The sequence below is a fragment of the Bos javanicus genome, chromosome 1, assembly GCF_032452875.1.
Source record: "Bos javanicus breed banteng chromosome 1, ARS-OSU_banteng_1.0, whole genome shotgun sequence".
NCBI classification, from domain to species: domain Eukaryota; kingdom Metazoa; phylum Chordata; class Mammalia; order Artiodactyla; family Bovidae; genus Bos; species Bos javanicus.
In genome coordinates, this window is record NC_083868.1 from 57,513,312 (window position 1) to 57,526,656 (window position 13,345).

At 39.4% G+C, this 13,345-nt stretch overlaps 1 protein-coding gene across 2 annotated transcripts in view; it reads right to left on the minus strand.

The window, feature by feature from the left end:
• The window catches only part of BTLA (B and T lymphocyte associated), a 38,737-nt gene extending 33,070 nt beyond the window's left edge, over nt 1-5,667 (minus strand). For both annotated transcript variants that reach the window (XM_061393104.1, XM_061393093.1), the window contains exons 1-2: nt 5,528-5,667; nt 2,014-2,193 (exon numbers count right to left, since the gene is read on the minus strand). In XM_061393104.1, the coding sequence (XP_061249088.1) occupies nt 2,014-2,101 (88 nt within the window). In that variant the 5' untranslated portion in view covers nt 2,102-2,193; nt 5,528-5,667. The remainder of the gene's footprint in view (nt 1-2,013; nt 2,194-5,527) is intronic.
• Between the last annotated feature and the right edge of the window lie 7,678 nt (nt 5,668-13,345).

Here is a 13,345-nt window from a genome sequence, read left to right on the forward strand (position 1 = left end):
AATGCTGCAATCCAAAAACATATATAAGCTATCTGGCTAATCCTTTGTCCAAGGCTTTCTGTTTTATTGTTCAAATAATTCGAGTCACTATACTTTGGGCTAAATATTTTGTACAATATACTTCATTTATTCATTCTATTTTTAGCTTCAAAACCTCAACTATTTTAAATGATAATGTTAAAACTTGTTTCCCATTTATTTGAATATTCTGTGGGTTGTTTGGTATAAAGAATATTAGCAAAAATAGCATTAATGTTTGTGGTTTAGTCACTAAGTTGTGTCCAACTCTTATCAAACTTTTATTGTGTGAGTTTACTATGCTATGCACTTTACCTTTTGTATCTGTAGTCTTCACAATAGCCCCATAATTTAGGTAAATTATTATTATCTCTATTTTACAAGTGAGGAAACTAAGGATAAGAGAGGATAAGAAACTAAATCAAGGTCATGCAGAAAATGGCAGAGCCAGTGAATGAACCCAGTGCTGACACATATTGAAAGGAGGAGCAGAGTTGAACTCCCTGTGTGATACAGCACTGCACATCCTTCAAACTTCTCTTTAGTAATATTTAAACCTCAGTTGTAACTAAAGTGAAAAATACAGCCGGCCATCTAAACTTGTCATCAGCACAACACCAGCTTTGTTGTTGTTGTGCTCAGTTGTGTCCGACTCTTTTGCGACTCCGTGGACTGTAGCCCACCAGGCTCCTCCATCCATGGCATTCTCCAGACAAGAATACTGGAGTGGGTTGCCATTTCTTCCTCTAGGGAATCTTCTTGACCCAGGGATTGAATCTGAGTCTCCTGCATTGCAGGTGGATTCTTTACCACTGCACACTTGGGAAGCCCCTTAATACCAAATACTTACACACATAAAAACGCTTAAGAGAAGGGGATTTTTTAATTTTGCAGCTGTTTGTGTGCCATCCTGGTATCGTGAAGACAAATTCCAAAACACAGTTTCAGAACTGAAGATGACATGCTAAAGGATTTCAGTGACCATATTTTCTGATTTGAAACTTATAAGAGTATGTGCTTGTGGGGATAAGGCAGGCTATTCGAAACCAGGAAATTAAGAACGTCTGTTGTCTTTCATAGCCCCTCCCTCTTTATAATATATGCGCATCTCTGACAAAGTAAAGGAGCAAGTGAACTCATCACTTTTTCACTTGTATAAAATTTTTGCAAAACTGGCCAAACATCAATGCAGATTTTAAGCTGTTTTCTATATCACATGACACCTTTTACCTTCAATATAATAAAAGCAGCGACAGAATGCACTGATCCCATATTTCTCAGCATTGTCTCATTCAGTATTCTCAAGGCACATGCCCCATGAAGCAATTAAGGAGATTTTATTTAGCCATATGCCTGCAACACAGGAAACCCAGGTTCAATTCCTGGGTCTGGAAGATCCTCTAGAAAAGGAAACGGCAACCACTCCAGTATTCTTGCCCAGAGAACCCCATGGGCAGAGGAGCCTGGCAAGCTACTGTACATGAGGTTGCAAGAGTCAGACATGACTTAGCGACTAAACCACCATTCCAGAGTAACCATGGAGTCATGTATAATCCCAGTTATCCAACACCTAACGAACACTCCTCTAGTCTCAGTTTGAAAAGAAGAAGCTATTTATTCACCAACAGCATAGCATCCAGAACACTTTTACTAGTATAGTGATAAATTTGTACTGAACTATTTATAGCATTTGCCCAGTTCTCTGTTCTTACGATCAGAATATGTTTTTAAGAAAACCAGCCAAACTCTGACTTAAATACTGTTTTCTAATTTGGTCTATATATGTTTTTAAGAAAACCAGCCAAACTCTGACTTAAATACTATTTTCTAATTTGGTCTATGTTCTTTCTACCATGTCTTCAGTGAGCAAATCCAACTCCTTGATTTCATCTACCATTATCCACTAAGCATAAACACTATATCCTACTAAGATCAGCAAGGGAGAACATTGCTTCCAACATCCCCTGAGAAATATATAAGAAGTCGGTGTCTTACCATTGATACTCCAAATGCCTACATGAGGAATTAGGAAGAAGCCCCAGAACAATTTCCCAGTTCCAAGCACGGTGAGTGATGCCTTCATTTCCTGTTTATATCAGGGATGTTCAGGTAGAAAGCTTCCCTTTCTCCCCTGAATCTTTCAGAGTTGGATCAGGTTATCTGCTTCAATGACATCTATAAAATAAATAAAGAGAGAGGAGGTGGGAGAGGACAGTAAGAAGAGCCCAAATATTTTGTGAAACAAAACAAAGACTAGGTGGTACTCTGTTCTGTGGTTTTTGCTTCTTGTCAAATTGACTGTTCAGTTTCAAATGCTTCGATCCGTAAAGCAGCTCAGTCCTTAAATACACCTTTTGTGTCAGCCTTTTTGCCTCACATTGGGGTTTTTCTCATTCAAAGTTCAGTGAAATGAACAATTAAATTCTAAAGAAATTTATATTGGTGAAATATTTAGGTTGAGATTTTAATCAAACCAAGGTCAGAAAATTCATGGTAAAAACTACCTATGATAAGTATATATTTTCCCCCTTTTGACAGTTTGTGATTATGAAACTTCTTTTATGTTAGAAATTTTAGATTTATCTTCCCAAACATCATGTCATAAAAAGATGAGAATGCTTCTTGTCATTAGGCCAGTGGAGATTCATCTGAGGTTATGCAGAAAAATGAGTGATAAGAAACCCTGCCTCAACAAAGGAAGGAAAGGCAACTGTCTTCAGTCTGTAGATAAATATCAATGGGATGAGATCATCATTAGTATTGGCTACATGTTTTCTCTAAATATGCAAGTTTTGAGCTAAATAACATCTTGAATATCAACTAAAGGAAACTTCCAATTTCAACATTCTTCATATGGCTACTATCTGAATTAAATAGAATAGAAACAATAAAGGAAGAAATGGAAAAGTTCAAGATCAGATAGCTCAGGATCAATGTGGAACCATTTTTGTCAACTCCACTTCTAATAATAGAAGATAGTTAAATTCACTCATTTGAGATTCCAAGTTAAAAATCTAGATTTGTGACATATGTGGTCATTGACAAAAGTTGATGTTGTAAGTCTTTGTCTGAGAGGCTGGTGATTTTCTTCCAAGGCCAAATTTCATGACTTTAAGTACTTAAGGTTAAAGGTTAACTTAAGAGCTTCCCTGGTGGCTCAGACAGTAAAGAATCTGCCTGCCATGCAATAGATGCAGGTTCAGTTCCTGGGTTGGGAAGATCCCCTGGAGAAGGAAATGGCAACCCATTCCAGGATTCTGTCCTGGGAAATCCCATGGACAGAGGAACCTTGGACAACAGGGGTTGCAAAGAGTCTGACATGACTTAGTGGCTAAATCACCAATACTGAGGTTAAAAGACAGTTATCATGTATTCACTGATTCAGATAGACACTGTGAATGGCTGGAGGCCCAAAGATGAAAAATCACTTTTCCTGATTTTAAAGAGCTCAGTCAACCAGCACTGCACTTTCCTCATATCAGCCTTTACGGTTGAGACTTAAATATTCAGGCATTTCAACCACCACACTGTAACCCAGAGAAACTACATGTAGCTTCTTAGTACTTCCATTACTGGAGTAAACATCCTGCAAAATATTTATGTAATGTTTACACAGCTTTCTTCCCCATGCTTAAGGTGGAATACAAATGACCTATAACAGCTGAGGGAAGCTCATTGTGCCTTTAAAATTGTCCCAGAAGTCAAAAGACGTAAGCCACAAGGCCAAGGATCTCAGAATATTATCCCAAATCAGAAAGAAGTTCTAAAAATGTTGTTTATCTCAGCTAAAACCTTCATGATTCCCTAAAGATTTTTTCATATAAAAATGTCTATGCTAATTAGATAAAATTTGGAAAAAAATTGTGTAACACCTAATGTATTTTTAAAAAGATATCTATTTGTGACTTTTATCAGAATGACTGGCTCTTTGTACCTCCAGAGCTGGAGTCTTTAGAGCCAAATATTCATGTTTTAAAGAAATCTCTATTTTAAAGGTGATTCTGATATAACCAGTTTGGATAAATATTTGTAAACCAATTATAAGTTATCAGGGAGCATGGACTTTTGAGTCACAAAAGACTTGCTGTCAAATCTTTGCCACTTACTAGCTGCAGATTCTCTAATACATTTCCCAGATTCTGAGAGCCTGCGGTAGACACAGACACACCACTCAGATTTCTTTTCAAGGACAGATTTGCTCTTAAGAGAGAGCATCCAGGTGTATACTCCTCCAGGATCTGCTCAGCTGAGATTCCCCTTGTACAAGCTCATGCTTTCCCATAACAGCCTGCATCCAGTGATGGAACAAGGAAAGTGTATAAATGGCCAGCCATATTGACTCCACATGGGATGCTGATGGCCAATACTTGACTGAGAGCTCCCAGCTGACACAGCTAAGATTACGTCAGGCTTACAGTTTGACGTCTTTCTCTGCCCGATCTCCCTTCCACCACCTTTCTTTCACAGATGTTGATCTGTAGTCTATTTTGATGTCTGCTTCCAGAGAACTAAATCTGTTCTACATCTCCATTTTCTGTTCTTAGAACACAGATGGTAATATCTGTTATGTTGGCTAACTGAGGTAATGTATGCAAAGTGATCAGTAACTTGTATCAATAATTATTTCTGAACCAAAGATAGGTGTTCCTTTGGACAAGATGAATACCAGTAAGCCCTGTATTAATAAAATGGTGGAACAAGTTGAAAATGCTTATTTGCTAATAGCAGTCATCGTTGCACAGAGAATGGGACTGAAAAGCTTTGATTAGAGGAGAAGAAATGTAACAGCTTAAAGAAGGTCTGAATTCCAGAAATTTTACAAGGATGGATCAGCTTCATAAAGAGGCCACAGAAATGAAAGGCAAAAAGAACTAGAGGCTTGAGAACAGGAGATGTAAAAAGGGTCTCTCTACTGGGCCTGTCCCTCAGGGAAAGAGCTGTAATCCTCCAAAAGCCTGGAAGAGGTCAAAGTATAGAAGTTGTGTATTCACAGCATGACTGGAGGGCTGGATGGGTAAACAAGGCAGGGGTCACTTACTGACAGTGGAATACAGAAAAGGATCACAGTTATTGCCACCACTCCTGAGATGGGCAAGGGTGCTGACTTGATATCGAGCTCCTCCCCTTGGCTCTTTAAAGTGTCCATTTGATGAGAGAACCAGTCTCATACTATGAGGTGGATGGTATAAAATACCTTTGGCTGCAAAAGATTGAAGATGCTTTGGGGAAAAAAAATTCCTTGCAATCAAAAAGTATATATACATGCAATACACCCAAACACCCTGCTCTCCTTACTTCTGTATTGGTAGACTTAAAATGTATTCTGATTCTGTTATTTACTAGATGTGTGTCCTTTGACAAGTTACTTAATTCTGAATCTATTATCTCTTTGAGTCCCATTATTTCCTCTGTAAAGCAGGAATCATTAGACTTACCTGGAACCTTGTCATGAAGTATTCAATAAGAGACAAAAATAGTAACATATTTTAACAAACATGAAACCACTTACCATAGCCACAGGAGCACAAAACTAGGATCCTGATAATTGTGTTTTCCTTTCTTTCCTCCCACTCAGATGAATTGTATAGATTGCTTAGGTCTTGTTTACTTGTATCCTTGAAGCATGGGCAGGGAGAGAGAAGACTTCTCCTTAGGCACCTGTGTGTGCTATATTTGTATATGCTTCTATTTTTATGCCATTTTTGTATGTTTATTTCATTGTTTTTGTCAGGAAACCAGTTTATGCATGCATCATTGCTCTGCAAAATTGTTTCATCTTCTGCTTTTGTGGGCGTGCACATGCTTTGATGTGCCTGCAGCTTCAGATCTCAGCAAAATGTTAGGGTCTGAAGCCATGAACTTGTTCTTCCAGGAGGGACTAGGGGGTTTACATGGAAAAGACAGGTGGCATACCTTGTAGATTTACAAATATAAGGGTTGTAATTGACTAAAAGCCCCAGGTTCTGCACACTGAGATTGATCACCCTATTTGTGCCATGAGGTTCTGCTTCCTAGCCAGTGACTGAGTACAACAGAAACACCAAGGCAGGTCCATTTCTGAAAGACACAGGACTGTTCTTTATTATTATCATTGGGGTATTATTGCTTTACAATATTGTATTAGTTTCTGCTGTACAATAAAGTCAATCAGCTATATGTGTATCCAAAATCACTGTAGATGGTGACTGCAGCCATGAAATTAAAAGACGCTTACTCCTTGGAAGGACCGTTATGACCAACCTAGATAGCATATTCAAAAGCAGAGACATTACTTTGGCAACAAAGGTCCGTCTAGTCAAGGCTATGGTTTTTCCTGTGGTCATGTATGGATGTGAGAGTTGGACTGTGAAGAAGGCTGAGAGCCGAAGAATTGATGCTTTTGAACTGTGGTGTTGGAGAAGACTCTTGAGAGTCCCTTGGACTGCAAGGAGATCCAACCAGTCCATTCTGAAGGAGATCAGCCCTGGGATTTCTTTGGAAGGAATGATGCTAAAGCTGAAACTCCAATACTTTGGCCACCTCATGCGAAGAGTTGACTCATTGGAAAAGACTCTGATGCTGGGAGGGATTGGGGGCAGGAGGAGAAGGGGATGACAGAGGATGAGATGGCTGGATGGCATCACCGACTCGATGGATGTGAGTCTGAGTGAACTCCGGGAGTTGGTGATGGACACGGAGGCCTGGTGTGCTGCAATTCATGGGGTCGCAAAGAGTCAGACACTACTGAGTGACTGAACTGAACTGATACATATATCCACTCCTTCTTGGACCTCCCTCCCACCATGCCTCCATCCTACCCTTCTAGGTCATCACAGAGCACTGAGCTGAGTTCCCTATGCTATCTAGGTAGGTCCCCACTAGCTATCTATTTTACACATGGTAGTATATTTATGTCAAATCTAATCTCCCAATTCATCCAACATTCCCTTCCGCCTGTTTCCACATGTCCTTTCTCTACATCTGTGTCTCTCTTCCTGCTCTGGAACTGGGTTCATCTGTACCATTTTGCTGTTCAGTTGCTTAGTCGTGTCTATCTCTTTATGACCCCCATGGAATGCAGCACACCAGGCTTCCCTGTCCTTTACCATCTCCCAGAGCTTGCTCAAACTCATCCATGTCCATTAAGTCAGTGGTGCCATCCAACCATCTCGTCCTCTGTCATCCCATTCTCCTCCTGCCTTCAATCTTTCCCAGCATCATTTTAATGACTTACTTTAACTTAAAGACTCCCCTAGAATCTCGCCAAACCTCCCTTGCAGTAGGCAGCACTCAAGCATGGTTCCCTGCTTCCTGCTTTCACTCAGGATCACACTTACTTTGTAATCTAATAGTTCTCCCTGGCTTTTTTTTCCTCATAGGAATTTCCCCTAATCTAATCCTTGCATATTTCAAGGAGCCTGCTTTTTGGATCACCCAGTCTAACACATCAATTTTGCATAGTTATGACAATGTTGAATATACAACTTTTTATTTTGCTTTTCTACATGCCTTGTTCAATGGGTAATATTCTTCATAAGGGGAGTCTATTTTGTAGAAAGTGGGAAGACATGAAAGCTAGTTAGTAGAAATCACAGTATTAAGTTAGTCAATTTGGGAAAAATTGTGAAGATCAGCCAACCAATGGGAATAGTAGTAAAAAAAAAAAAAAATACACAGGCACATAAAGCAGGCACAAACTTGAAAAATTCACATCCTTTTAAGTATAACAGTGAAAGTAGCTAAGAGCACAGCGGGAATCAGACCAAATAAAGTGAAAGTCTTTTTGAGAGCTGTACTGAACATGCTTCAGGAGAAGGCACCCCACTTCAGTACTCTTGCCTGGAAACTCCCATGAATGGAGGAGCCTGGTAGGCTGCAGTCCATGGGGTCACTAAGGGTCAGACATGACTAAGCGACTTCACTTTCACTTTTCACTTTCATGCATTGGAGAAGGAAATGGCAACCCACTCCAGTGTTCTTGCCTGGGGAATCCCAGGGATGGGGGAGCTTGGTGGGCTGCCGTCTATGGGGTCACAAGAGTCGGACACGACTGAAGTGACTTAGCAGCAGCAGCAGCAGCACATGTTTCACTTGCATTTGTTGTAGCACTAGAATCCTCTCCTTATTTACATGGCTTTATGAGAAAAAGAACATGCAAATGAAGTAAATAGTACTTCATAGCAAAGCAAAATGGAGTTAGCTTTATTTTGGAATAAGTCAAAGAATTTGGGAGAAATTTGTCTTGAAGTTACATGTTGTGCAGTTGCTAAGTTGTGTCTGAGTCTTTGCAACCCTGTGGACTGCAGCACATCTGAAATTATATAGTTATATATCCAGCAGCTTCCTGGATGCCCAATTGTGCCAGACATTTCAGTTGCTTAGTAATGAAGAGATCCCCCAAATGAGAGGTCTAAAGGAGGATTCCCAGGGCACCAGAAAAGCAGGGAGGACTCAAGGTCAGGGCAGAAACTAATTGCCATTCACCAATCAGTTCAGAAGTATAGCATTTCATTCTGCATTTCATAGACTCATATAAATGGTATCAGTGGTAACTGACTAGATTTGGGGCCTGGTTATCCTTTTCATGCTAATTGGAGTCAGTGCTAATAAACTTAAATAATTATATATTTAAATTTTCTCCCATGATGGTTTGAAAGGAAACTCAGAAAGACCAGGTCCAGGAAAAGCATGTTCTCCCGACTTCTGAGCTGACTTTCAGCTGCTGCTCAGTTGCCTTGTAGGACTGCTTTCCATGCCCTTACCTTAGGCATTTCTCCAAGTGATTTAGGAAAAAATACTCCCCAGTAGCATACATTTAAGTAGCTGAGAAATATTTCATCTTATAGCAGTATTTATTTAGTCATTTTCGTATATTGCACAATCTTTAAATTTTCTTAATTTTTCACATGAAGATAAACATTTTTGCTCTGCTACATTTTGGATGATTTCCCAAATGTAGTATTACTGAGTAGAGCATTTTTAGCATTCTTGAAACCTTGTGCTACATAAAGAAAGACCAATGTACATTTCTAGAAGCAAGATATGAAAGCATCCAGATTTGGTTAACTGCACCCTTACCATTAGTAATATCTTGTTATTACCATCATAATTTTAAAAGTAAACCTTTCCATTTATTTTGGATTTTATGCTTAATGTTTTTATCATTTGTGAATTGTTATTCTTATACAATTAACTGTTTATCAAAATAATGGAATCAGTTTTCTTACTATTTAAAAAATTTTTTTATAGTGCATATGCTGAATATATAAACTCTCATCACCCTGCCTATTATACTTTCAGCAAATTGTTTTTGCCATTAATCATTTCAATAGTAGTTTTCAATTTACCGAAGGCACCTTTTTTAAAGGCAACCCTATCTAACAGTAACCACATGTAACAATTTGTACTGCTTTTAAATTAGGAAAAAAATCTTTCCTGGATGATTTTTAATCAAGATGTCCAGATAAATGGGGTCAGCCTCCCAAATGTGTCCACATCCTAAGCCCTTTAACCCCTGCTACCTTATATGCCAAAAGCTAATTCACAGATTTGATTAAATTAAGGATCTTGAGAGAAATTATCCTGGATTGGTCAGGTAGGTCTGATGTGATCACAATTATCCTTATAAGAGAGAAACAGAAGGAGTCAGGGTTGGAAGAGAAGGAAATGTGACAACAGAAGCAGAGATTGAAGTGATATGGCCACAAGCCTAGGAATGCCAGCAGCCTCTAGAAGCTGGAAGAGACAGGAGTGGATTCTTCTCTCTGGAGCCACCAGAAGAAACCAGTTCTGTTGATGTCTTGATTTTAGTCTTGTAAGACTCACTTTGGATATCTGACTCTCTAGAACTGTAAAAGAATACATTTGTGTTGTTTTAAGCCAGTTTGTGCTGTTACAGTGGCACTAGAAAAGTAAAGAATAATGTTTTGTTCTCCATCATGCAAATTCCCAGCAAAGGTCAAAATGTTAATGTCCAGTAAATCTTCTATGCTAATACAAAAGGAAACTTGCTACATTCTAAAACTTTCATGGAATTTCTTTTAGAAATAGTGTGGGTGAGGCTGAACCATAAGAAGCTAGAAATTTTCAAGCCTAGCTCATCTCCTGTGAAGCTTTGTGAATCTGGTAACTATGGAGACCACTAGGCAGCACTTCCCTAACCTTCCCTAGGAAAAGTGATGGCATGGGTCAAAGGGCTATTCTAGGATTACATCACTTGAGTTCCATATCAGTTTAGATAGAGTTCAGCTTTGTGCTTCCCTGGTGGCTCAGCTGGTAAAAAATCCGCCTGCAGTGTGGAAGACCTGGGTTCAATTCCTGGGTTGGGAAGATCCCCTGGAGAAGGGAGAGGCTACTCACTCCAGTATTCTGGCCTGGAGAATCCCATGGACTATACAGTCCATGGGGTTGCAAAGAGTCAGACATGACTGAGTGACTTTCACTATGTATAGTGGAAAAGTCCAAAGTAGTAATGGTTTTAATAAAATAGAACATTGTTTCTTTTACATGCAAAAGAAGTATAGAGGTAGGTGGGACAGGACTGATATTGTGGCTCCTCATTAATCAGCACCCCTGAATCCTGGTTCTTCCTGCTTCACTATCTTAACTGTGACATCCATCTTCTGGGGCCAAGATCTCAGATGAGCAGTCTCAGCTCCAGGCATCATGTCTAAGTTATAGGTTCAAAGAAGGAGGTAGAGGACAAAGGGAGCAGACCTTGGGGGTGACTGAGATGCTTTAGGGAGATTTTCTGGAAATCCAATAGCCAAACTCTCACTTAACAACACTCTGAGCATGACTTAATCATATAACCATATTTTCCTGCAAGGAAGACTTGGAAATAAAATCTTCCATTTTAGGCAAGAAAAATATACACAACTAAATTTCTAGATTCCATTACTAAGAAGGCCCAAAGCTTTAAGCACTTATACATCCATGAACACACATCCCTCGTCAAAAGAGACAATATCAACATCTTACCTTGCTAGTTTGTCCAAAGTTGAGATATTTGAAGGACACATATTCTCTGCATCAGATTTGCATGTGGCTTCTCATGGTTCTATGACTTATGAACTAAAAGTTAAGGCATATGCTCCCTACATTTCTATGATAGTGTTTTTTTTTTAATTCATAAGTATTTTTGATTATTGAGTAAAGTGTTATTTGCAGTGATATAACCCACTTCAGTGTTCTTGCCTGGAGAATCCCAGGGACGGGAGATCCTGGTGGGCTGCTGTCTATGAAGTCACACAGAGTCGGACACAACTGAAGCAACTTAGCAGCAGCAGCAACAACATAAAGGAGGCCTGCTTTTAGAACAACTGGAGTCCCCAAGTGAAGAATAAACATAGTACCCATAGTTTAAATTATTATATGACAATAATAAATTCTAGTCAGTTAATATTTTGTCCATTGTGATATAAATAACATATTTCTCTGTATCTTCTCTAGACTACGGAGCCTCAGTGTTCCATATTATAGAGAAAAGTACTTCAGACCCAAAGTTAAAGTGTTGATATGATTTCTTTTCAGCTTGTAGGAAAAAGATAACACACATTTCTATACAGAAAAGGGTATAAAGGAAATGCAGGTAGCTACTGATAAGAGTAATGATGTCCTGCTGCAACAGTGGACAAGTTCCTACATTTGTGCTTCCAATTGCCTTAACCTTTGGGCTCTGAAGTCTCTTCCTAGTTTTTGAAGATTAAGTTTCTTGGACAGCAGTCTCTGAGGCTGAGATGACCATGCAGGAAATTTAGTAAAGAGTGCTCTAGGGATCACTGAATGGAAGGACAGAGAAGACAGGAGTATTAAGCAGAGGGATAATGAGGCTATGATACAGTCTCAGGAAAGGCTTCAGCCAACAAGGGGAACATCTGGAACTGGACTGGTCCCTTAAAGAAGTTTCAAGTTTGGCTGAGAGGACTGGAACTTTCCGTACTTCTGTTAACAAGTCATTGGATGCAGGCTGTCTTCAGGAAGGGTGGTGTGTCCTTTAGTGAAGTATTGATACTTCTCTTCAGTAATTTCCCAGATAAGACTGACAGCTGAGAACACTCCCAGCAGCTGAAGAGTTGTCCTTCAGTCCTAAGGGGGGTCTGGATTGTGCATCATATCTTCTAACACACAGGTCCTTTTTCCTTTATGACCACAGTTGAGCATGTGTTGTGAATTTTTAAGCCAGAAGACTTACTGGCCACTATCCTTTGTCCACCCTCCAGCTCTGTTAATGAGAGCTATCTTGCACCTGTTTTAAAGAGGATTAAATGGGAAGATAATGCTTAGTTTGATCTTTATTAATAAGCTAGCTCCCAGTATCAGACAAACAACTCTTAAGGGACTTGCTTGAAAAAACTTAAGATCTGAAACTTATTTCTTTCTAAGGCTAAACATTAGTCTTTACTGTTGGAGTAAGAAAACAGTTGATTTTTTTTTTAAATAGACTTTTTTTTTTAGAGCAGTTTTAGGGTTCAAAGCAAAATTGGGCAGAAAAAAGAGTTCGTATATACTCACTTCCCCCACACAAGCACAACGTCTCCCACCATCAATATCCTGCCCCAGAGTAGAAGGTTTGTTACAACAGACGAACAAAAATCAACAGATAATTATCACACAAAGTCCATAGTTTATATTATGGTTCACTCTTGGTGTTGTACCTTCTATGGGTTTTGACAAATGTGTAATGACATTTAACCACCATTATAGTATCATACAGAGAAGGCAATGGCAACCCACTCCAGTACTCTTGCCTGGAAAATCCCATGGACGGAGGAGCCTGGTAGGCTGCAGTCCGTGGGGTCGCTAAGAGTCGGACACGACTGAGCGACTTCACTTTCACTTTTCACTTTTCATGCATTGGAGAAGGAAATTGCAACCCACTCCATTGTTCTTGCCTGGAGAATCCCAAGGACGGGGGAGCCTGGTGGGCTGCCGTCTATGGGGTCGCACACAGTCGGACACGACTGAAGCAACTTAGCAGCAGCAGCAGCAGCATAGTATCGTACAGAGTAGCTTCACTCTCCTAAACTCACTGTGCTCTGCTTATTCGTCTCTCTCTTCCTCCCGTCTAACCCCTGGCAAACACTGTGGCTACAGTTTCACTGTTTCCAGAATATTATAGAATTGGAATCATACAGTATGCCAACCTTTCAAGTTGGCTTCTTTCACTCAGTATAAAATACTTTTAAGTTTCCTTTATGGTTTTTTCATGGCTTGATAGCTCATTTCTATTTAATGCTGAATAATATTCCATTGTCTAGATATACCCCATTTTATTTATCCATTCAATTGAAGGATATCTTGGCTACTTTCAAGTTTTGGCAATTATGAATAAAGCTGCTATAAACAT